Below are 24437 nucleotides of genomic sequence, written 5' to 3'. Positions count from 1 at the left end.
TTTGTGTAAAATTTTACAATGTCTATGAATGGTTGACATATAGATCTTGATAGAGTATGCACGAGTAATAATACTATATTTAGAAGTTAACATACAACTACAAACACCATACATGACTTATTTTATTTTGAAGATGCTAAAGATATGATAGAACACTTGCTAGTGGTGGATAGGAAGAGACGATTCAATGCCATAGATACTCTGTCTCATCCATGGATAATAACAAGTGGTGATACATCACAACCACAAGACAACGCCAAAATAGAAGAAATGCGAAGAAATGCACGCAAGGATTTGGAATTGAATGCAAGACTGGCATTAGACTCTTATCAGAAACAAAAAGAGAAGCGATTAGCTGCTCTAAGTGCTGCATAGTTATATTTTATATAGTGTTGATAGGTTTCTTGGAATTCCAGTTTAATGGAAAATTTCTCCTATATTTGTAACATCAGATTACACTGGAAATATTTTTATTACAGTTTGATATTGTATTTGAATATTTGTTGACATTATCAGAGGACTTGAAAATTGAGTTTTCAAATATTTGTAAAACATTGCTACTATTTACATGCAGTTGAGTCTATTCAAAAGAAAACTATGAATAATTCCCAAATTCAATTTAGAAGTTCTAAGATAGTCTGTGTTTCTTGGGCTTATCCTATTTTACAGAGATCAATCACATGATAACTTCAGACAGCTAAGCATGATTGGGATGAAACAAACATGTCCTCTGCAAGAAATATTTACCAATAGGAAATGTCAACTGACCATTAGGTTTTTGATAGGGTTAGAGAATCAGAACAAAATACAAAGTGGTCATATATTTTAAGTGTAAGTCAGTCAAAATCATTCCATTTTCTTAATTCACCAATGAGAAAGACCAGGCATGCCTGGAAAAATGTCACATGATAAGACTTTTTCAACCTCCATGTTGAAACAACCAATATTGTGGAACATCAGTTTTGTGAATTACCTAAAAAGTCATCTGCTTTTGTTATGGATATACAAACTAATTGACTATGGATTGTACTCTGTTAGATTTGGAAGTTTGCATGAAACTTAGATTAGGGTACATCTGTTTATTTAAGCCGTCCATATAGTATTTATTTGATAATTTTATATATGTTTTTGTCTCAATATTTTATACTGATAGAGATTTATTTTTCATAATCCGTCCAACAGTAGTTTTTTTCGTCCATGTTTCTTTCTGTTAATTTTGACAATTTTTTGTATTTTACACATGACAATTTTTTTTTTAAAGCTTTTTAACATGTGAATGTATGTTCATTGTGAAATTTTGCTCTGTCATAAAGATCTACTATTTTTATTATTTTTTGAATTCATTCTTTACAGTGCTTGTGTAATATGTAAAAAATTTTAATGACATACCTTTCAAATTATGATTTTACATCAATTTTTTTATTTTTTTGGGGAGGCAAGGAAATAATTTGGGTTTTATCAATGAAATGTAAATTTGGAAGGTTTAGAATTGTAAAAATATATTTTGGATTTTCTAGGATAAGAATTAAGTTTATTTGAATATTCTTTTTTAACATGAATTGAATAATTTCAAAATATGGTTACGACTGTCCTTCCATGATGAACTAAGTGCTGTTTTATTGCTGTCTTGAATGAAAGTGAATGTAATATTCGACGCACTACACAAGTAGTTTTGTCTATGTGCCAAAAACAGATTGTTTATATATTCGTTGCTATAACAAAGATGTAAATATAATTGTTGTTTCAAATTCTGTGATATAAAATACTATAAAAGTGATATGTATATATATATATATAGAAATAGAAATATATGTTGAAATATGTTTTCATGAAATCTTATGTGGTGATGAATTTATCACATTTCTCCAAAATATCATTTTATATTTATCATAACAACACAAGGGAACTAGCAGTTACAAAGTACAAAAGACGTAGGATATGAATTCCATTTAAATGACAAATGCACAGTTTAAGAAAATAGTTTTACAGGTTATATCCTGTGGTACCTCTGGTCTCTATTTTTAACCTGTACTTTACATATTGTTACATTGTTTGAGGTATAGGGTCATTGTTAAGTGTACATTTTTGAACTGCTTATGCATGTTATGTGTAATATTTGTTAAATGTCTACTTTACACTAAAGAATTTAAAATTTCAGGAAAAGTTGTATGTTGTTTTACTTTTGTTTTATTCCAATATTTTATAGTTTAGTGGTCATTACTTATCAGAATATCACGACTTTCCATTTGTTTTGAAAATTCATTAAGGAAATTTTTTTGAATTAATAAGAATTTCGTTATCATCAATATCAAAATTGTATGTGCAGTTATTACTTAAGTATTTATATGAATATTCATTCATTTCACTCAAACATGTATGAATATGTAAATGACATGCTTGCATGAATATTCAGTGTATAAGTGTCATAACATTCCATGTTTATTTTTAAGCATATTTGATATATATATATATATTAAAGTTGCTGTTTACTTACTTATTTTTTAGACAAAAGATATTTAAATAGTATTAAATTTAATTTATTAATAAGCTGTATGAAGATTATTTCTTAGTACATAAATCTTAGGTAGACTCCTTTCCTGCTGAAGTGAATCTATAATATATTATAACGCTACTGACAAAAACATTTAAATGAATTGAAAAAGGAATCCACCATAATTTAAAATACTTATTCTTTATAGCAACTTTGAGATAGCAGCAAATAATTTGACTAAAGCTATGTTTATTAATTTCATGTATAACATCTAAAATGCGGTAAAAAATCTCACCAACTTTCTTTTCTCTTGATCTCCGTTGCTGCAATTACTATATAAAACAGATAATATTCTATACCGTTATTTTGTTTTCGAAGGAACATACTTCGAATTGAAACAAAGGTCCTTGACCTACAGAAACATTACAATATACATCCATTTTATAAATCGTCTTTAGTTTATGAAAGAAGTGAGGAAGTTCAATGTATTCAAATTGACGATCCTGAAAGGCCTTTTTAAAATAATGTCACTTTCACCATGAGAAGGAGTCTGCCATTATTAGTCTTATAAAGCTTTGTACCAATCAAAACATAGCTTAGAATTGTATCTTTTACCAATAAACAAAATCCAAACAACAAATCTTCAATTCTAAAAACTTAAAAACTATTTTCCCTGTAATGATGTGTCAAACATGTTTATACTTTACTGTATGGTTAAAATCTGTTGTCAGGCTTTTTTTTTTTAAACTGCTGGAAGAATGTTTACAATTCTCATGATGATATCTCAGGATAATTTCAGGATTGTATTAAAAAATATATCGGTTACACTGTTGCAACAGTAAAGTCTTGTTACTATGGACTAACTTGTCATGTTACACTGGTTTATTGGTCAATAATAAAATATAATTCATATGAATTTGTTTCTTTTTTCTTTATATACTGAGTGCCAATGAAAACGCAACACTTAGTTTTTCAAAAATAAAATTTATATTAGAAATGATAATCTTTCAAAATAAATTGTTTTAAAAAAAAAACACAATTTTAACAAAAGATCGATACAAACAAAAAGTTTCATTGTCATCTTTCGGTCGCAATAGGTAAACGAAATAGCCAATGTCGAATCATCAACTAACAGTACTATTAACAAAATGTAACAACCCTGTGGTGCCGCGGAATTTATCATCCCGGACGTTTAATGTGATCCCGAGGATTGTTATTCCACTTGTCCCGCAAAGCAAACTCAAGCTGAATTTATGATATTGATGTTGGTTTTCATTGTCTAAACCATGTCAAATCAGATGCAAAATTTGCTCGATCAAACCAAAATCCTACGAAAAGCATGACTTTTGGCCAAGGCGGGTGTCAAATGTACGTAACCACCACTGACAGTTTTTGGTACATAATGGATGATTTTTGGTTTACAGAATTCGATGTTTACGTCAGGCGGCCGTGTAATGTCACTAAGGAAAGACTGTGGTGCTCTTAACAATTTCTGCGCAAATGGTGCTTTACTGAAATTGCTCAAAAGGTTCAACTGTGGCCACTATTAAACTCTCGTGACATTTGAACAGCCATCAGAGTTGATATCGGATATGTTAAAGACCATATGTATCGGTCTTGCTGAGCTTTTTGTACCCCGGGATGTGGTTTATCATTGAATGATTCATTTTGGTTGAATTTGTGGGTGATTTGGGTTATTATAGAGGCTACAACTCCAGTCTTCTCTGATTGTATGCTGTGAAAGGCTTCATTTGATCATGCCCAATACTGCATGTCGCTGGTTGTCTGAAATTCCTGGCATTTATTCAGATGTTTATTGCAATTTCTTAACAATAAGGGCGGGAAAATTCATGACATTAGCCAAGCTTTAAATGACAAAATCGTGAAAATGGGGCGTATGTTGAAAAGCGGTGAACTCGGTTTGTGTGCGTTCAAAATTACCCTTCACATTTGTTCCAAAAATCACTCAACCGTAAAGTTGTCAACAATTGTCTCAAAAGTCATTTTTAACCAACTATACAAAGTTATAATATAAATAAAATTAAAATTATAAGATTCTTTTGAAAAACAAAAGTGTTGCGTTTTCATTGGCACTCAGTATATATATAATAAACAAGAATGTGTCCATAGTACATGGATGCCCCACTGGCACTATCATTTTCCATGTTCAGATGACTGAAAAATTGGGGTCAAAACTTTAATTTGGCAATTAAATAAGAAAGATCATATCATAGGAAACATGTGTACTAGGTTTCAAATTGATTGGATTTCATCTTCATCAAAAACTACCTTGACCAAAAACTGTAACCTGAAGCAGGACAGACGAAGGGAGGAACAGACAGACAAACAGACAGACAAACAGACAGACGGACGCACAGACCAGAAAACATTATGCCCCTCTACTATCGTAGGTGGGTCATAAAAAGAGATGTAGACCAATTATGAAGAGAATAGAATCAAATGATACCTATTTATACGTAGAACAGATATAGAAATGCAATGCATCTTTAACTATCTATATTTTATTGCTCCTGAGTGAGAACAACATATCTTTTCATCTTTAGTGAACCAAAAAGTTAAATAGAATGTTTCTATTCTATATAGGTGTTTTGACTTTTATGCCCCATCTGTAATAGTAGTTTGTCCATTCATTCTTTGGATTTACAGTATCCATGGTTCTTTCATATATAAGCTGATTTTTAGAACAAACAAAACACCTCCATCCGTACACAATTTTTATTTCAGTGATTTTAAAGAAGCAGTTTCAAGGCCGACACTCGGCTAACCGAGAGATAGTTCAGTCAATCTATATTGAGTATGCGGCTATATCGGCATTGGGTCTGTTAATCTGGTTGGCTTAAGTCTGTTAATCAGGTATTATCGTGAAAATCAGTGCAAGGTCAGCATGTTTCATTGTATAACTTTTTAATTATATTTATATCATAAAAACTATTCATGTCTGACAAAATGATTTGGAGTACTGAATCCAGTGGTTTAATTTTTTTTTCTAGCTTCGATAAACATTCTATGAAATGAAAAGGCAAGTTACTCATCAGTAAATTTATACACATTTTACACACACGAAATGTACACAAAAATGACAAGATGGTTGAGTTTACTTGCGTGCAATCTTTTGAACATTGAAAAAATACTGGCATTATGTTTGTTTACCATATTAACATCAATATGTGAAAAATCTACACGAAAAACTGTATTTTGGTGACATAAATCAATTTTTGATAAAAATATGGTTTGTTAATGGGTCGGATGTATAAAACTCGGTCTGTTAATTGCTCTGTTAAGAGTTATGAATGACATTACAAGTATAATAAGAGATAGGCCCAAGATTAGTGGCTAGAATAAATGAACAACACATGTGCAATGAAACATAAGTTTAGACTATGGAATCTGAAATTGAAAGAAATGATTTTAAAAAGTGTAAAATCAAAGAATGGTCGCATATAACATGTGGATTCTGTTTCATTGATATGAATTGCACCAATTTGCCATTTACATAGTTAACAAGTACATAAATCAGAGATAAACTTCGTTATGTTTTGATTTTTTTTATCAAATGCAAACAAATATATAGACAAACCTTTCAACATCAACCTTTCTCTACACCACCTTGAAGGTCACTCGATAGAAAAATAAGCACGCTTGCGGACTGCGAGTCGGCTAAATGACTTACGATATCATACGAATACATCATTACTCGAAAAATAAAATTAATATTATGCATTTATTGTGATTTACAGGAATATAAAATTGTCTTTTTGTTACACATTAAATCAGCACCCGACACTAAAATAAAAAAGAACTTACTAATGTCTATTTCTTGTTTAGAACCACGGTTTAGAAATTGGTACAGACATTTCCTTAGGAGGCAGAAAATAAGAATGATGACTGGGTACAAAGGAAAATACATACCGGAAATAAACTCCTCATAGTTACCAGGATTGAAATTTGATATTTGCATCTTATATTTACGCCAGACTTGTGTTTCGTCATCTAAAAACTCATCAGTGACGCTCGAAAAAAAATGTTTAAAAGGCCAAAAACAAAGTTGAAAAGCATTGAGGAAATACAACTAATACCGGCGTCACACATCAGCGTATAGCTACGGCGTGTTAAAAATCATTTACGCTGCCAATATGCTTTAAGCATGTATTGGGCGTACTAGAAGCGTACCTAAGGCTAAGCGTTTATCGGCGTTCAAGAAACGTATGTTGGCGTATGTTGTATATTTTTTATGCTGCATAAAAATTTCCTCGGGTTGTAGCATTCATCAATCGTATTTACTTTCCTTCAGTGGATAGAGGTATAGGGGGACGGTTGATATCTCATAAACATGTTTATCCCCTCCACAGTTTTGCACCTGTCCCCAAGTCAGGAACTCTAGCCTTTGTTTAATATATATAGTCTTATATGATTTTTAATTTTACTTTCTTGTGTATAATTCCGAGTTTATTATGACGTCCATTATCACTGTACTATTATGCATATTTTTTAAGGGGCCAGCTGAAGGACGCCTACGGGTGCGGGAGTTTTTCTCTACATTGAAGACCCATTGGAGGCCTTTGTCTGTTGCCTGTTCTATGGTCGGGTTGTTGTTGCTTTGACACATTCCCCATTTTCTTTCCCAATTTTACCTTTGTATTTCGACGTACTTTAAACTTATGCAACACGCTTTGAACGATTGCTTTAAGACGGCGTGCACAAAGTTGACGGCAACTGTAAAATGCGCTGTATTTAAAATGTGCATTTGCTGAACTTTTTTGTTCGAAAAAAAAAAAAAATATGTTGAAGGTGAATGTTTAGAATTTATGGTAAACTAAGTGTCCAGTGTTTTTGTTACGCTTACGTTTTCTGAGGGAAAATACGGACGTCGTAAATGGTTTTTGTTATTTGAAGACGTTACATTTGTAGACTCAGCTTTGTGCACGCCGTCTTAAGCGTTCCTATGGTGTGCAACTAATGTATACCAACTGTCAGTTTTTTCTGTACGTTTGGTGCACGCTGGTCTAACTGCCAATGTGTGACGCCGGCATAAGGTAATCTATTCCTGAGGTAGAAAAGCCTTAAGTATTCCAAAGAAAACGCATGGAATTTAACCAGCTGAATTGCAACACATGACAGATTCATAGATGTTACAGACTTTGAACAGACAAATAAATAAGGCTGATTGATAACTTGGCGTAAAAAATAAATTCATGCGAATTCGAGCGGCCAATCAGTCCATATAACGCTAATTTGAAATGACACACCCTTTTAATGAAATGCAGAGGGAAAAAAATAAAATAAAAGTGCTCTTTCTATAAGGATACTGTTGCACCGAATTGCAATTTTTTCATCATAAGTACATCTCATTTTTTTCAATGTGAAAATATAAACTCAAGGTAGTAAGACTATTGTCGTGGCTAAATAACTCTTAACTGACACGATTTAAATTGTCCAACCCATTAACAGACTGTATTCCCCTAATATTCATTATAATGTGGTATAACTCAACTTTTATAACAATTATGAAATATTTATCAATGACAATTGATTTTGTAGAACCAAAGTACTACTTTGTGTCCTTTAAATCATATCTAAAAATGGTTTTTGGCCTTTTATCTAAAATATTGCTATGATTATAAGTATAAAAACCACATACTTGCGCGACGCCTTTTCGTTTTACTTAAAATTGCGCAGGCTATGCATTTATTTTAATGGTGGAAAATGTTCTATGATAGATATCATTTTGTCAAACACTTTTCTTTTTTTGATGTGATTCTCATAATGTGCCAAAAAATCTGTTTATTTAACAGAGTTTAACATTAAATTGTGAGTTTTACTCTTAACCAACACGATTAACAGACCCACCGCCGATGTAGACGCAGAGCCGAGCCGGTAAGTGGAGTGTCAGCCGTGAGTTTACATAATTTACACAATTTAACTGTGATGGTGATAATGGATAGATGCTTAAATACATACTCAGGTCGAGAACATGTTAATGATATATGAATATCAACTCTGCTTTGTACTAGATGGACATGTTGAGCCAGATTTTTAACTTGCTAGGTCACAAGGTAAGTCAGCAGGGAGACAATTCACCCTATCTGTTTATAAGTCTTCGCTCTTACTCGTGTGTTTAGTGGAGAAGCAGCAAATACAACTGTTAACCCTAGGGTGCAATCAACAGTTTTTTTCTATGACGTCATGTTTTGAGGGACCATGCATATGTGACCCTTACTGGTGGACTGATTAATAAAGATACTTGTATAAAACTAGATATCACTGGAATCAGAATGTTCTCTAGTTTATAATGAAATAGAAATAATGTGTACTTTTAATATATTATAAAAATTTCATCCAATGAACATGGGGGGAAAAAAGGTATAATTTTAACATAAAAAACTTGCAATCAGGTCATTTGCACACCCATGAAGACATGATCCCTGCACATTTTTCATAATCAAAACTGTATGAATTTTGTAGTTTTTTACCTGGCCTTTCAAAAAAATCTTGTTTCAGGGTACGGTTTCCTGCTCCAAAAAGAGCTACAGTGGCTGAAAATAAGTTTACAATGTTCACTGCTAAAAAAACAGACTGTTTACAGTGTTGTCTCCCCTCGAAACATGTATATTTAATATAATTTTTAAAATTATTTCAATCATTCAACCTGTTTTAATTGAAAGCTAATTAACTAATTTTTACAATCAAATACAAAATACATGATACTTTTTCACCAAGTAAGTAAATAAACAGGGGATTCCCTCCATGGTTATTTTTAGTCAGGGAATAACCCCTAGTTTTTAGTACGAAACTGTTTATAGCACCCCTAACCATGCGACAAGACGGGTGTACCCAGACCACCATTATTTGGCTCCAATGGCGTTCCATTCTTTTAGAAGTACACTTAATGATACTTATTTTAAAAGATGCACGTTCCTTCAATCTGAGGCTATCCATATTCATGTTTCTCAGGTATAGGTTGCATTTTGAGCACAAATACGGACTTGGAAAATTGAAATCAGCTGAAACTCAGTTTTCTGGAGGGGTGGGCTTCACACCTGTGTCTTACACTGTAAGGAAGTTCAGAGGCATAATACTTGCAAAAATAGTGCAAACCAACGGCCTTATAACTACTGATTGTTATAATTATTGAAATACGCATAGGAAATGACTACTTCTGGTTTTGGAATCCATTTGAAGTAAAAAATTGGAAAAATCTTGAAATTCCGTATTTTGGGTCCAAATGACCTTCTGTAGATTACTGAACCAAGATCACTCCGACCTAACAACTGTTGGGGTAAATTTGTTAACTAGGGTCCACTCTACAGCTGGATACCTTTACCAGCATGCCTGGGTCTTCTGGGTCAAGAGAAAGAACCAAAAATCGTCAAAATTTACCCTTTTTTGCACCTAATGACCAACTTTGGGGCAAACTTAGTGAATCTGTATAGAAGAAAAGAGGCATCCACATGTTCTACCTTCTGAAATATACAGCTTGATATAAAAGTTTAACTGGCAGGATTAGTTTTGCCATATGTCTATTGTTTGCAACTTATATAACAGTCTAATCAAAGATAGTAAGAATGATTGTAATTTCGAAAAACAATGGTCCTGACGCAATATAAGGTTAATTAAATAAAATAGTAACATACAGTAATAAAATGAGTTTATTGACATATCTTCAATTCAAATTGTATTTTGATATAGAATTTTTAAATGTTCAAATATCTTATTCATTATACTAATTTTCCATATACTGGTTATTACAAAAATAAAATTAAACCATTGGTAATCAATTATTTGGCCCAACAAAATACATTTTTGAGAATTATTTTGAATTAACAGATGTTTGAAAATTCATAAAAAATGAAAAAAATAAATGAATTACTTTGATTTTCATGTTATGACATCACAATTAAGTCATAATTATAATATGCACCATGTTCTCAAAACAACAAGATAACTGCAATGTTTATGGTGTTTTCATTCATTATGTCCTTTTGAAAACATTGTCCACATGCTAAAAAACAACAAAATAATTCAAGAGAAGCTTTCTTAAAGCTATACAAATCATCTCATCAAATATTAAGTTGTTTCTAAGTGTGCGAACATACTTTTCCAAACTATTATAAACTTTAAAAAGTTGATGTAAAAAAAGGAAATTCAAGAAAGTTTACTAAATATACATACTTGTGTCATGGTTTGTTGCCATGGTAACTCTTTCAATATGTGATTTTTATGTTCAGAACATCGTAGTTATGATAATTTTGAGTGTATGTATGGCAATTTTTTAATTTGCACTAGTATGTGAGTAAATAAGGTTCTTCTCAGATCCTTTATTTACAGAGGGAAAATAAAATTAAAAAATTATGACTTTTATATTTATTTACATAGACGTGTTAATATTAAAAAAGTACATCTTAACAGTAACCATTGACATTTCAAATATTTGTTACAACCTAGCAATGATTTTGTATACAAAAAGCACCATATTTATCACAGGGCTTGCATAAATTATGTTTTTCTCTCATTAAAACATATACATAATATAGGAGAAAATATTAAAATCTGCTTAACATTTGTTATAATACTATTTACATATTTCGGGTGAGATTATAAAAGTCTGCCTGATTCTTCAGAGAAAAAAGTCATTACTTTATATCATTTTTTTCTTCATAGGTTGCTGTGTGAAGTAAATATGGACATGTTATCGTCAAAACCAAATTTTTAAAACAAGTTAGACAGCCCAAGCTACACTTCTCATTGTTCTAGCCCTTTACTTGATTAACAATTTGATTCAAATAAATGATAATTGTATGAAAATTTTAGGCATTAGTTATTTTACAGCAACAAGTTATCAGAAATTCATACAGGTAATTGTTTATCTTGCTATTCGATGGTCCAATCAAAATTTAATTCAACATTAAAAGAGGAACCTTTTCACACATATCGATGAACATATACATATATTAACAATATAGATAATACATATAGAATTAAGTTATTTTGCAATGAGTTTGCATTATTATCACAGGTAACTAAGTGAGCTTTATTTGCCATCTGGTCATCAACTGGACAAGCTGGTGACCATCCAGGTCGCTGATTATAGTTCTGTTTCTCCAGCCAATCTTGTAAAGGTTTGAAGTAATCTAGGATTGGACCCACGTCCATTTTACGTTGACCTGTTAATTTCTCCATAGCTTCAGGCCAAGATACTGAAGATCCAAGCTTTAACATATCACTGTAAAATATAAATACTTGACAATTTCAACTTATTAATGAAAGTCATATTAATAAAAGTTTTACTCTGCTTTTACAGTTAAACATATTAGTATTATAATGAAACTGATATTATTCAACTTAAAGATGAATCAGTGATGGAAGTGATATTTATTCTAATCTTTATTTCATTTTGCCCAATCTTTAGTTCTTTTTGTAGAGCTTTGTGGACTGTTGTTCATCTGTTTTTCCCTTTTAGGTCTATTAAATAAAGGTCTATACAGATATGGGTCCCTTTTTTGGTTGTCAATTCAATCTATTGATTTATACTAGTTTAACAGTCATGTTTTACCCCACCACATTCTGTATGTGCCTGTCCAAAGTCAGGAACCGGTAATTCAGTTGTCTATTTTTGATGTATACCATATTTGTCTTATGTTTATGGTTTTGTACACAAATCAAGCTGTTAGTATTCTTGTTTAAATTTTTTACATGTCATTGCAGGGTTTTTTATGAATGACTAAATGTTTTAAGAGTTTTGCTCATTGTTGAAAGGTTAAACTTTGACCTATAGTTCCTGGTGAAAGGTTTTCTCATTGACATCTTCTTGTTTTTCTATCCAACTCATTTTACTCCCATCACAGAGAAAAACTGTCATGGCAATGTTACAAAACTATAAATACTGCAATTACAATGACATGCATGATTGAATCATCTCATTTCCTAGTTAGGTACAAACATAAGCAATTTTTTTCTATATATATATATTGATTGAGTTGAAGGACCTTACCTTAATAGTTTCCCAGCTTCTTTAGATCTATAAATATCACATCTATGTAATGGTCCAGTATGTCCTGCTGCATCACATAAAGCTTTATGAAACTGGAACTGTACCACATAACTTATAAAATATCTAAAAATAGAATAGACATGGTATTACAAACAGCTTTGTGGACCATGTATAAAATTTTCTAAAAATAGAATAGACAGTGTCATGACATGAAGCAAGATATAAAGTTTGTGCAACGGTATAAAATAAATTTTAAAATACCTAAAACAGAATTAAGTTACAGAAAAAAAGAAAATTAAAGTGTTCCAAAGGAACATAGTTATCTGTGTAGAGCTGATTTAACAATATTATAACTAGGGATGTCAAAAGATCTGAATTTTAATACTCGGACACTCAGTCAAGATACTTGAGTACTTGCGAGTAATAAGATGAATCATAAAAGTCTATTGAAAAGTTTAGATTTTAGGTTGGATTCAGTGTTTTTGTAATTATCTTTCATAAACATAATACCAACGTACTACAATCAGCGCTTGCTCCTCTGTTTTTATGTCAATTAAACAATGAATAACCGACCGCTGTTTTTGCAAATAACCTATCATAATAGCAATTATTTTTTGGGTACGTGTTCATGAACCAAATTCCAATAAAATCAAAAATGTTTGCATATAAAGTCCAAAAGCAGACAATATATGTATCATCTGTTCCTGAGGCGTTGGTATTTTTTATGATTGGACCTGTCCATTAATTTTTCAACAACAATATTGGACTTCAAATTACTTGTTCTTTTTCATGTTGCTCAGTCTTTCTCGTTCTTGATTTTTTTTGCATCATCATTTGTCTGATTATTTTTGCATCATCATTTGTCTGATTATTTTTTTGTTTTAGCTAAGACAGTGGTCAGTTTATTTCGACTTTTGGGTTTGAATGTCGCTCTCGTACTTTCGCCTATATTTCAATTGTAAAATAAACAATTTTTCTAAAATTTCAAATACAGAGCAATTAAATTAATTTAAATGTACATCTAAAACCAATCACGTTTACATAGAAGTCTTGATTAACAAACAAAGGCAAGTTTAACTATTAATCCATTAAAGTGTTGATCTGTGTACAAACACCGTTAAAATGTCTCTTATCAGATGTGTAGGGTCATTTTGATCTTGTTCTTGTTTAGAAATATGATATGGTCAACAATTTCAGACGAAATAGTGCTTGACTTTCTATTTTTTGTTTCAAGTAGTGCACATGAAAACATTTCATCCGGAGGAAAGGACGTTACTGGTACCACTATACCAAATAGTAGCTTTAGGACAACCATATTTATGTCCTTAATTGATTTTATTTAGTATTAAGAAGGGGATATTTTAACAGAACTAAAGTGAGTTGAAATGTGAAGAGAAAATATCTCAAGATGTATAACAGGAAAACGAGTATCCGAGTACAAAAACTGTACTCAAGTACTTGGCCTTTTGATCAAGTACTCATTGCCATCCCTAATTATAACGTATAAACTCATTTGATTTATCCTGGTCTATTTGTCTTAAGATAGTGACTATACTTTATTATACTCGTTGTATGTCAATGATATGGAAGTAGATCTAATCAGTAATGGCTGTCAGTCATATGAATTGAAATCCTTAAATTTATTTTTACTAATGTACGCAGACGACACTGTTTTATTCAGTGAGAACATAGATGATCTGCAAAATATGATAAATACTGTAAATTCCTCGGCAGAGGAATATGGTTTATACATTAATATGTCTAAAACTAAAGTTGTAGTGTTTAGAAATAGAGGTAGTGTAAAAAGTCAAGAAAAATGGTTTTAGAATAACAACCAAATAGATATATGTGACAGTTTTGTATATTTGGGTATTCTTTTTAATTATAATGGCAGTTTTTTACATACTCAAAAAATGTTAGCAAATCAAGGAAGAAAAGCTGTTTTTGCTTTATGTAGTAAAATTGTAGATGAATATTATAACTGTGAAACATTACTGTCCTTATTTGATACATATGTATCTAGTATACTTAGTTATAGCTGTGAAGTGTGGGGTAATCATAAAGCTAATGATATAGAGAAAGTACATTTATATTTTTTAAAACGAATTCTAAAGGTTAGAAAAACTGCTGTTAATAACATGGTTTACTGTGAATTGGGACGTTATCCAATGTATTATGAAAGACAAAGAAGACTGATTCAATTTTGGTTCAAATTAGTAAATACTGATAACTGTATACTTAAAGCATGTTATGAAGATATGTTGGAGAGTTCATTTAAAAAAACCAATGACAAATCGAATTGGGCTTGTTCAGTCAAAGATATTTTATGTAGTTATGGTTTTCATGATGTATGGCTAAAACAAAGTGTAAATAATGTTGATATATTCATACATGAGCTAAAACAAAGAATGAAAGATACCTTTATTGCTGATGCTAATTCTTTTTTTAATAACTCATCAAAATGTATACTTTATAGATATATATATGACACAGATATACTGCAGTTTTATTTAGATAGACCTGTTAATCAAATATATAAACCTTTTATATGTAAATATCGTATCTACGCACATAGCCTCAATATAGGAACAGGCAGATATTACAATGTAGATAGAGAAAATAGATTATGAACTATGTGCAATAACAATATTGTAGAAGATGAATACCATGTTATTCTAGAATGTAATAGATATAGTGATGTAAGAAAACTATACATTAAGAAATATTATTGGCAATATCCATCCACTTTTAAACTTATACAGTTGATATCAGTTCACAATGTGAAAGAACTTAATAATTTAGGTAAATTTTTGTTTAATATTGAAAAAATTCGTAATATGTAGTTGTATTATTTATTTATCATATGAATTTTTGTTTCATTCTCCGCCATGCATGTATTGTGTATAATTATTGTTTTTATATTTCACTGATGCATTCAAAAAATATTGTAAAATTGTATGATTCTATAAGCTGTATTGCTTCTGAATAAAGTATTATTATACTATAACTGTATACCAATAAAATTAAAGACTTTCAGCTACAAAGCCATTCTAATTACAATCTATTCATTTTCCACTTTCATTTCAATACCCCTTACTATACTTTATTATCGAGGATTCATTCATACAGAGCTCAAATATTTTCATCTAACTCACAAGTCATTATATATGTTGATGAAGATCATAGACGCTGACTATGCAGTATGGGCTTTGCTCATTGTTGAAGACTGTACGGTGACCTATAGTTGTAAATGTTTGTGTCATTTTGGTCTTTTGTGGATAGTTGTCTCATTGGCAATCATACCACATCTTCTTTTTTATATTACCCAAAGAATAAAATAACTAGTTTTGACTCATTCCATATTCTACAGAAATAAAAGGAATGAACAAATATAAGAACATTTGTGAACTTAAATACCTTATATAAGCTACATTTGCTGGAATGTGATACTTTGATCCAGGATCAAAATCGTCATCTGTTCTCTTTACAGGGGGAGAAATACCCTGGTATCTACATCTGTAATACAATATAAATGTCAAGTCAATTCATAGGCAATGGTTATATAAAAAAAAGAGGCTTTTACTGTAAAGAAATTTTGATTTATCATATTTACTATTAAACAAAAAGGTTATTATAAAAGAGATAATTTTTGTTTGTTTTCAAAATGATGTGAAATTACCAAACTTTAATCTTAAGTTGATATATTGTTAGTTTTCAAAAATGTGCAATATGGTATTTAGATAAAAATTTGTAAAAGAAGTATTTGGTACCTTAGTTCCCACCATTTATCATTCATGTGATCTGGTATTGTCTCACGACTAAACACGCTCCATCTCCATTTATCTATTAGGTATCCAAAGGGTAAAAAGGCTACTTTTTCTAATGCTCTCTGCATCAAGAAGTTTATATCAGCCTCTACAACACAAGTAAGCAAGAGATTTTAAGTAAACAAAATTTGAGGAGCAGTCTCCAAATTATATATTTGGCTTTTATATATTTAGCCTGTTGAAAATAAAATGAAATAAAGAGGGAACAAAAGTCATTAAAATATGCCATGATGAAGCTCTAAGTAAACAAAAGAAGTTCACATTAGTTTACTTAAATGAAGCTTCTAGTTAAAGGACTAGAATGATTTGGTAGTTGGTACATGTAGTACATTTGTATTGTATGCAACCTTAAGATAAAATAACAGATCATACTGTTAATTAAATTGTTTAGATTAGTTACAAGGTAAGGCCATCATGGCTTGTAAAAAAACATATCTAAGTTTCAAGCTGTAATCCTAATAAATGAGAAACAATTGATTGAGGTACTATCTGACATATTATAATAACCAATTGCAATCTATAGTAAATGGAAACATGATTTACTATTATCATGATTTACTATTATCATGATTTATTATTATCATGATTTATAGATTATCATGATTTACTATTATCATGATTTATAGATTATCATGATTTACTATTATCATGATTTATAGATTATCATGATTTACTATTATCATGATTTATAGATTATCATGATTTACTATTATCATGATTTACTATTATGATTTATAGATTATCATGATTTACTATTATCATGATTTACTATTATCATGAATTATAGATTATCATGATTTACTATTATCATGATTTATAGATTATCATGATTTACTATTATCATGATTTATAGATTACCATGATTTACTATTATCATGATTTATAGATTATCATGATTTACTATTATCATGATTTACTATTATGATTTATAGATTATCATGATTTACTATTATCATGATTTACTATTATCATGAATTATAGATTATCATGATTTACTATTATCATGATTTACTATTATCATGATTTACTATTATCATGATTTATAGATTACCATGATTTACTATTATCATGATTTATAGATTATCATGATTTACTATTTTCATGATTTATAGATTATCATGATTTACTATTATCATGATTTACTATTATGATTTATAGATTATCATGATTTACTATTATCATGAATTATAGATTATCATGATTTACTATTATCATGATTTACTATTATCATGATTTATAGATTATCGTTGATCATCTCAATGAGATTGATTTTCTCGCTTGAGCTGGTACAGCGAAAGTGAGAAACGCAATCGAGTTGAGATGACCAATGATAATCTATTTATCGCTATTTTACCTATGACAACGTTGTCAATTTCATGTCAATTTCGTTAGCAACGCCACGTGGACTCCTTAGTTTCTAGTGATAATTTTTCCATCTCAAGCGAGAAGAATGATATGAAAATTATCACAAAAAAAGATCAAAATAAAAATGCACAAAATAGCGATAATTACTATTATTAATTTAACTTTTTTTTTAACTATGCGTTGTATGTATGTATTGTATGTTAAGCGTACCTTCATCATTTTCTACTTTATCTAGAAGATTAATTTTATGTAAATGTTCTGGAGTAGACACAGACAGTGCCATAACATCTCCTATAGCTTCATGGAATCCTAAAAACAAAAACAAAAATATCCTTTGACAAATCAGTTACATCTTTCTACAACACTTCAAATCTTAACACACATTTTTCATTTCAAATCTAATTACAAATATAAATATCATTTCTGCAATTGATAAAATCATACATTATCCTTTATTTCTAATAACAAAGGTGAATTGTGCAGAATTAAATGAAGAAACTAAAAGATGTCAGAATTTATACTAAAACAAGAAACAAGATTAATACATGTTTTTAAAACTGTTCAAAGAACATGCATTATACAGGGCCCACCTCATATCAGATAAAATGGCAATCATTAAACTTTGAATGTTCAGAATCTTACATATTGAAATATCCATTATGGTTATAATCTTACCATTATTGGCACCCTCCCTGAATTTCACTGGTTGATTTTTATACTGCAAGAAGTACTGTATATGACCCATTTCATGATGAATAACAAACAAATTCTCCATGGTTACTGTTGTACACATCTTTATTCTGAAACAATCATAAAGTGACATCTAAATTATCTTTCCTCTAGCTACATGTGAGCAAATTTTATTTTAAAAGATTTTTCATAAAAGTTTTTTCAGAAACAAAATTGACTGAATTATCTCCCTTTTTACTACTGTTTCAATTGTGCATTATGCTCTATTAAAGAAGTATTAGTAGTTCTTATAAAACCACAGTTGATTGTCTTGTCAAAAAATGTCAATACCATCTTTGAACTCTGTTCTTTGTTCAATATTACTTCTAAATAATCTGTCAAATTTCTGTCTTGGTAAAAGTTATTCTTTATGGAGAAAATGGCGGATTTAACAAGTTAATCTCTTTTACTCATAACTGGCAATGTTGTTTGATTCGAGACATATATCAAAAGTACAAATATATGGACCTATACATATAGTTCTTAATACCTGAAGTCCTTTTGATTATAGAAGTCCCAAGCTGATGCATGGCAGACCATTTCTACACCAGGAGGGTTTACCATTATGGTATCATTCCAGAAAGTTGATGGCATCTTCTCTAGTCCCAATGATGTGAAAAATTCCTCAGCCACTTCGAACATTTTCTTTGGTGTATATCCCTGTAATAAATTTAAATTAAATTAACTTTAAATCTTTTTCATATATGAAATTATATATATAAAATAATAACAATGTTAAACTTAAGATAATGAGAATAGAGAAGCTCTATGGTGATAAATATTCATATACCTTTATTTCAAAAAGCTCATACTGCAAAATAAAGTTAGAATCTTTTGTTTCACTGCCTGAATTATGCATCTCAACCAACTCGAATTTCTTATTTGTTTTATGCCATTTTGAACAGAACTCAATGTTCATGGTTTATCTATTAACAGTTGTGTTTGTTTGGGTCACTTTCTTATTTACTCCAAGAAATATTTCTAAAATGCCAATTACATTACACTTGTCTCAAGTAAATAGTGTGACCTAATATCTGGTCAGATTTCAAATTTGACAATTGGAAACTGATACAAAACATCTATACATTATCCTGTATTCACTAGTCTTATTCATACAAATACATAAAGAGGCATACAAAACTTGATTTGTTTGATGGAATTTGATTAGAATCAATTGCAATAACAAATAAACCTTAACTTTTGTAGCAATTCCTAAATTTTTATAGAGATTAGGGTACAAAACTCCCAAAACAAAGTGTGTTAGGGTGAAACAGAAATGAAGGTGTAAAGGATGTTAAACAAGTGAAACTGCGAGCTACTGCTTACTGATGATACCCCCGCCGCAAGTGGATAATATTAATAGTGTAAAAATATGCAAGTGTTTGGTAAACAGGAAGTTGTCGAGTGATGAATCTGAAAACGCATCACACTGTATAGCTGACTTATATAAACCCTGAAACCAAATTTCAAAAATCCTTGTATTGAAGTTCCTGAGAAAAATGTGACAAAATTTTCAACTTGGCTATCACGTGTAAAATCATACAAGTGTTCGGTAAACAGGAAGTTGTCAAGTAATCAATCTGAAAACGCATCACACGGTATAGCTGACTTAGATAAACCCTGAAACCAAATTTCAGAAATCCTTGTATTGTAGTTCCTGAGAAAAATGCGACGAAAAATATTCATGGGACGGACGGACTGACTGACGGACTGACGGAAGGGCAGACAGAGGTAAAAGCGGGGGTATAATTATATATGATACAAAAATTAGAAGATTTTGTATGATAGCCAATGAAACAACTCTCTATCAGTGACCAACTATAGGTCAACAAACCATACTGCATAGTATACTGGTAAATTTCTTGTGAAATATTTATCTTACCTGATCTCTCATGGCTTGTGTAACATTTATCTTACCTGATCTCTCATGGCTTGTGTAACATTTATCTTACCTGATCTATCATGGCTTGTGTAACATTTATCTTACCTGATCACTCATGGCTTATGTAACATTTATCTTACCTGATCTCTCATGGCTTGTGTAACATTTATCTTACCTGATCACTCATGGCTTGTGTAGCATTTATCTTACCTGATCTCTCATGGCTTATGTAACATTTATCTTACCTGATCTCTCATGGCTTGTGTAACATTTATCTTACCTGATCTCTCATGGCTTGTGTAACATTTATCTTACCTGATCTCTCATGGCTTGTGTAACATTTATCTTACCTGATCTCTCATGGCTTGTGTAACATTTATCTTACCTGATCTCTCATGGCTTGTGTAACATTTATCTTACCTGATCTCTCATGGCTTGTGTAACATTTATCTTACCTGATCTCTCATGGCTTGTGTAACATTTATCTTACCTGATCTCTCATGGCTTGTGTAACATTTATCTTACCTGATCTCTCATGGCATGGCTTGTGTAACATTTATCTTACCTGATCTCTCATGGCTTGTGTAACATTTATCTTACCTGATCTCTCATGGCTTGTGGTACATTTATCTTACCTGATCTCTCATGGCTTGTGTAACATTTATCTTACCTGATCTCTCATGGCTTGTGTAACATTTATCTTACCTGATCTCTCATGACTTGTGTAACATTTATCTTACCTGATCTTTCATGGCTTGTGTAACATCAATGTCTTCTTTATTTTTAAATGGTACAAGTAAATGGTAAATGTTATTCCAATTCTGGGCCCACATGTTACCTAAAAAAATAATTAAGTTTAATAATCTAGTAATGTAATCATTTAGACATTTCTCTTCTTCTGAAGAAAATGTTCACAAGCAGTACCCCTACATTAAAGCCTGTCTGATCCCTCAAAGTTGGGTAAATCAATAAATTGGATATCAGAAAATACTTTCCCTTAATGTTCCAATATATCAACAATAATTTTGTTTTGAAACTTTTAACATTGGAAGGTAGTAAAATGTATATAAAATTGCATGTACATAAGTTTCAACAGTATTATAATCATTGCAAAAGTATAAAAAGTCCAAGGTGTAGACAATGCTAAACTTTCATCTGCTCTTGTTTATGTATAAAAGGATACATTTACACTGAAATCTTAATTAATTATCTTAAGGTTCCAAGGAATTGATATTGCTCTCCTGTATTACTTTGGTTGATAAAAAATACCACAACATTTCATTTGGCTTCTTTCCCGATTTTAAAACAATCCTTGGGTCTTCAAATGTGTTATTTCATTAACCTCTCCCACTTATAACTCTTACCTAATAAATGAGCAGGTATATGTCCAGACTCAGGGAACTTATCCTCTCCATACACCGCCATCAGTTTACTACGGACATATGTATGTAAGTTCTGGTAAAGAGGTTGTAGCTGTTTCAGTAAATTCTCCAAATCTTCTTCAAATGTAGGTACATCATAATGAGATCTCCAGTAATCACCGTAATCTTTATAGCCTGCAAAACACACAGTTAATAACTCATGATGTTACAAAATAAGGATAGTAAAGTGGGAATACTTACACAGAAAAAAACTTGAAGAATTAACTAAAATAAATGTATTGCTTTCACAAAAAACAATTATTATGTTCTAATCAAGGTATCAATACTATATTACTGTAGAAATATTCTCCTTAACTTATTTATTCCTGCAAATTAAACAAATTGTATTCAAGCATGATTTATTAGGATATTCCAAGTTCCAAAAAGTTTCAATAATATAAGTTTACCTAATTCCCTGATAGCTTTGTTACTAATAGAGATATATTCCACATATTTAGGTTTCATTACACGACAAGCATCTCTCCATCCCTTCCATACAGCTAATAGCTTGTCATAATCTGTAGACTCAGCTAAAATTTTATACAAATCTGAAAAAGAACCCTCAAAGCATTACTAATTTTGTCCATTTACAGAGTACAGTTGAGCGGGGCAGATCTAGGAATTTTGAAAGAGGATGTGATTCCATAAGGGAGGTATAAGCAGCATACCACCACTTTGCTCCCACCACTGGTTTATAATGCCTTATATCATATCAGGTAGATTTTCCTTAAATTCCATGAAGACTGAAGGTAGTATTAAAACATTTACTAGGGATGTAGAACATTTGAAATTCATCCATTTTACTGTCTGCAAGTTTTATTTTTGAATATTGTGGATGAGTTTTATAAAATTTGAATGAGGTAAACTTAAGGCAGAATCAATTTTTTTTGCAGTTCCCAAAGTAATAAAGGGACATAACTCTAGAAAGTAAGTGACTCACTGCCAAAATTCAAAAATTCTGTTTGTGTATTTTGGCTCTTAGCATTTTGTAAGAGTTTCATAAAATTAACATAAGGCAAACTTAAATAAGTGAATGGAAATGAAAATGGAATGGACAGATGAACAGAACAAACAGACAGACCAACCGTCAAGAGTAACACTTTATACATCCATTGCATACTGCAGGTGCGTATAATGAAGCATGTGAAACAAAAAAAAGTCAATAATAATTTAAATTAACTATCTTTAATTTTTTCAAATTTGTTTCTGATAATGGGAACATTGATAAAGGAAGATTTGGATTGCACAATTAAAATAATATATAGTTGTCATGATTTCTATCTTTTTTCCAGCTACAGATGTAACTTACCTGGTTCTAATTTGAGACATACATCATCAGATAAACACACCTTTCCGTTACCATAGATACCAGACATGTCTGATAATAATCCCTTCAGCTGTAAAATTAATTAACTTATTTGAAACATGTCAAAAATCTGATTACACGCAAAAATGTGTAATTAATGTATAAGGAGTAGATCCAGGAAGGGCCTATTTTGGCCTAAAATTTCAGGTTTCAAAAATATGCCATAATAGGACATTTTTAAGATATTTTTTTGTCAAAATTGAAAGAGGCGGCATTCGTGTCACTGTTCACTCTCAACCTTTATATATGTTATGTATTATCATCAAATACAACTAACATTTAAATATTAAGAATGAACACAAATGCGGCCCCTTCCATTTAAGACCTAAACTGTCTGAAATTTAATGCAAAGGCTAAAATTGTGGAGATTTTAGTAATTTAGCATGATTTAATGATGTTAGTACTCAATATATGTGCATTGTAATGTCAAAATCATCCAAAATTTATGTAGCAGAAGTATTCTTATTTCCAATAAAAAGCTAACAGTTTACTCTTTGTAAAACTGCTATATTTTGGGGCAAAGTTGGGGTCTTACTAGACCTTATCCTTTGTAACTAATGTAGATATACTGATGTTCATTGGAACTTATTATAATTTTCTTCAATACTAGTAATAAAAGTGCAATATATAAATATTTCTTCATGGTCGGAAGAAGCATGAAACCGTTTTTTTGTTCTTGCATACATTCAGACTTCAAAACTTGTAAATGTAAGTTCCAGGAAATATTTAGTACACCAGTGACTGGATTTTCAATAAAACTTTCAAGGTGTCATCATTACCTTATGGCATTATGCATCTTTAGTTATTATATTTCATATGATATTTAAGGTTCCCAATATCAAAAACTAGACCTTTTCACATCTTTAAACTGTATACCTGCTCAAGCTTGTTCATATCAGAAAGGGCACTTGTTCCTATGTTTGTAATGGCTTTAAATAATCTTTTCTGTGTTGTATTGTAAAACGATTGCCAGTCATACTGTGAGGCTTTATTATACATCTGTTTCTCAAAATGAGCTAATTCTACTTGGGATCTAGTCTGAAACAAAAAATATAAACATTTTATGTACCTTGTTCTGTCGTATTAAACTATAACCACGATTTACAAAAACATAACAGAGTCATAACAAATACAGGTGTTGTTTGAATTGTAAGGGATAGAAAATACTAATTAAAAAAAAACGTATATGCAGGGACTCTGTGATGTATGACCTAAAATAAATGAGAGTCAAGTAAGCATCAGTTTTGTCTATTACAAGATACAAATCGTGATTACATTGAAACAACAACACCCATTTCCCTCTCCTGTGTGTGTATAGATGCTGTTGTAATCTAGACCAGTATCAGA

The 24437-nt window shown here is 30.7% G+C and overlaps 2 protein-coding genes across 10 annotated transcripts in view; one reads left to right on the top strand and one right to left on the bottom strand.

Moving 5' to 3' along the window:
* LOC134707086 (serine/threonine-protein kinase DCLK1-like) overlaps positions 1 to 3407 on the top strand; it is a 61201-nt gene extending 57794 nt beyond the window's left edge. For all 9 annotated transcript variants that reach the window (XM_063566584.1, XM_063566585.1, XM_063566583.1 and 6 more), the window contains one exon: positions 134 to 3407. In XM_063566584.1, the coding sequence (XP_063422654.1) occupies positions 134 to 375 (242 nt within the window). In that variant the 3' untranslated portion in view covers positions 376 to 3407. The remainder of the gene's footprint in view (positions 1 to 133) is intronic.
* A 6821-nt stretch (positions 3408 to 10228) lies between these two features.
* LOC134707083 (uncharacterized) overlaps positions 10229 to 24437 on the bottom strand; it is an 85991-nt gene continuing 71782 nt past the window's right edge. Inside the window, exons 49-60 of the mRNA XM_063566582.1 lie at positions 23967 to 24128; positions 23034 to 23121; positions 22132 to 22272; positions 21668 to 21859; positions 21044 to 21141; positions 18912 to 19081; positions 18368 to 18492; positions 17903 to 18001; positions 16271 to 16415; positions 15918 to 16016; positions 12501 to 12623; positions 10229 to 11732 (exon numbers count right to left, since the gene is read on the bottom strand). Coding sequence (XP_063422652.1) covers positions 11432 to 11732; positions 12501 to 12623; positions 15918 to 16016; positions 16271 to 16415; positions 17903 to 18001; positions 18368 to 18492; positions 18912 to 19081; positions 21044 to 21141; positions 21668 to 21859; positions 22132 to 22272; positions 23034 to 23121; positions 23967 to 24128 — 1743 coding nt within the window. The 3' untranslated portion in view covers positions 10229 to 11431. The remainder of the gene's footprint in view (positions 11733 to 12500; positions 12624 to 15917; positions 16017 to 16270; positions 16416 to 17902; positions 18002 to 18367; positions 18493 to 18911; positions 19082 to 21043; positions 21142 to 21667; positions 21860 to 22131; positions 22273 to 23033; positions 23122 to 23966; positions 24129 to 24437) is intronic.

Source organism: Mytilus trossulus, chromosome 2 (assembly GCF_036588685.1).
Source record: "Mytilus trossulus isolate FHL-02 chromosome 2, PNRI_Mtr1.1.1.hap1, whole genome shotgun sequence".
Lineage (NCBI taxonomy): Eukaryota > Metazoa > Mollusca > Bivalvia > Mytilida > Mytilidae > Mytilus > Mytilus trossulus.
Note: the sequence above shows the minus strand (reverse complement) of the source record. Positions and strands in the feature narration are given on the sequence as shown.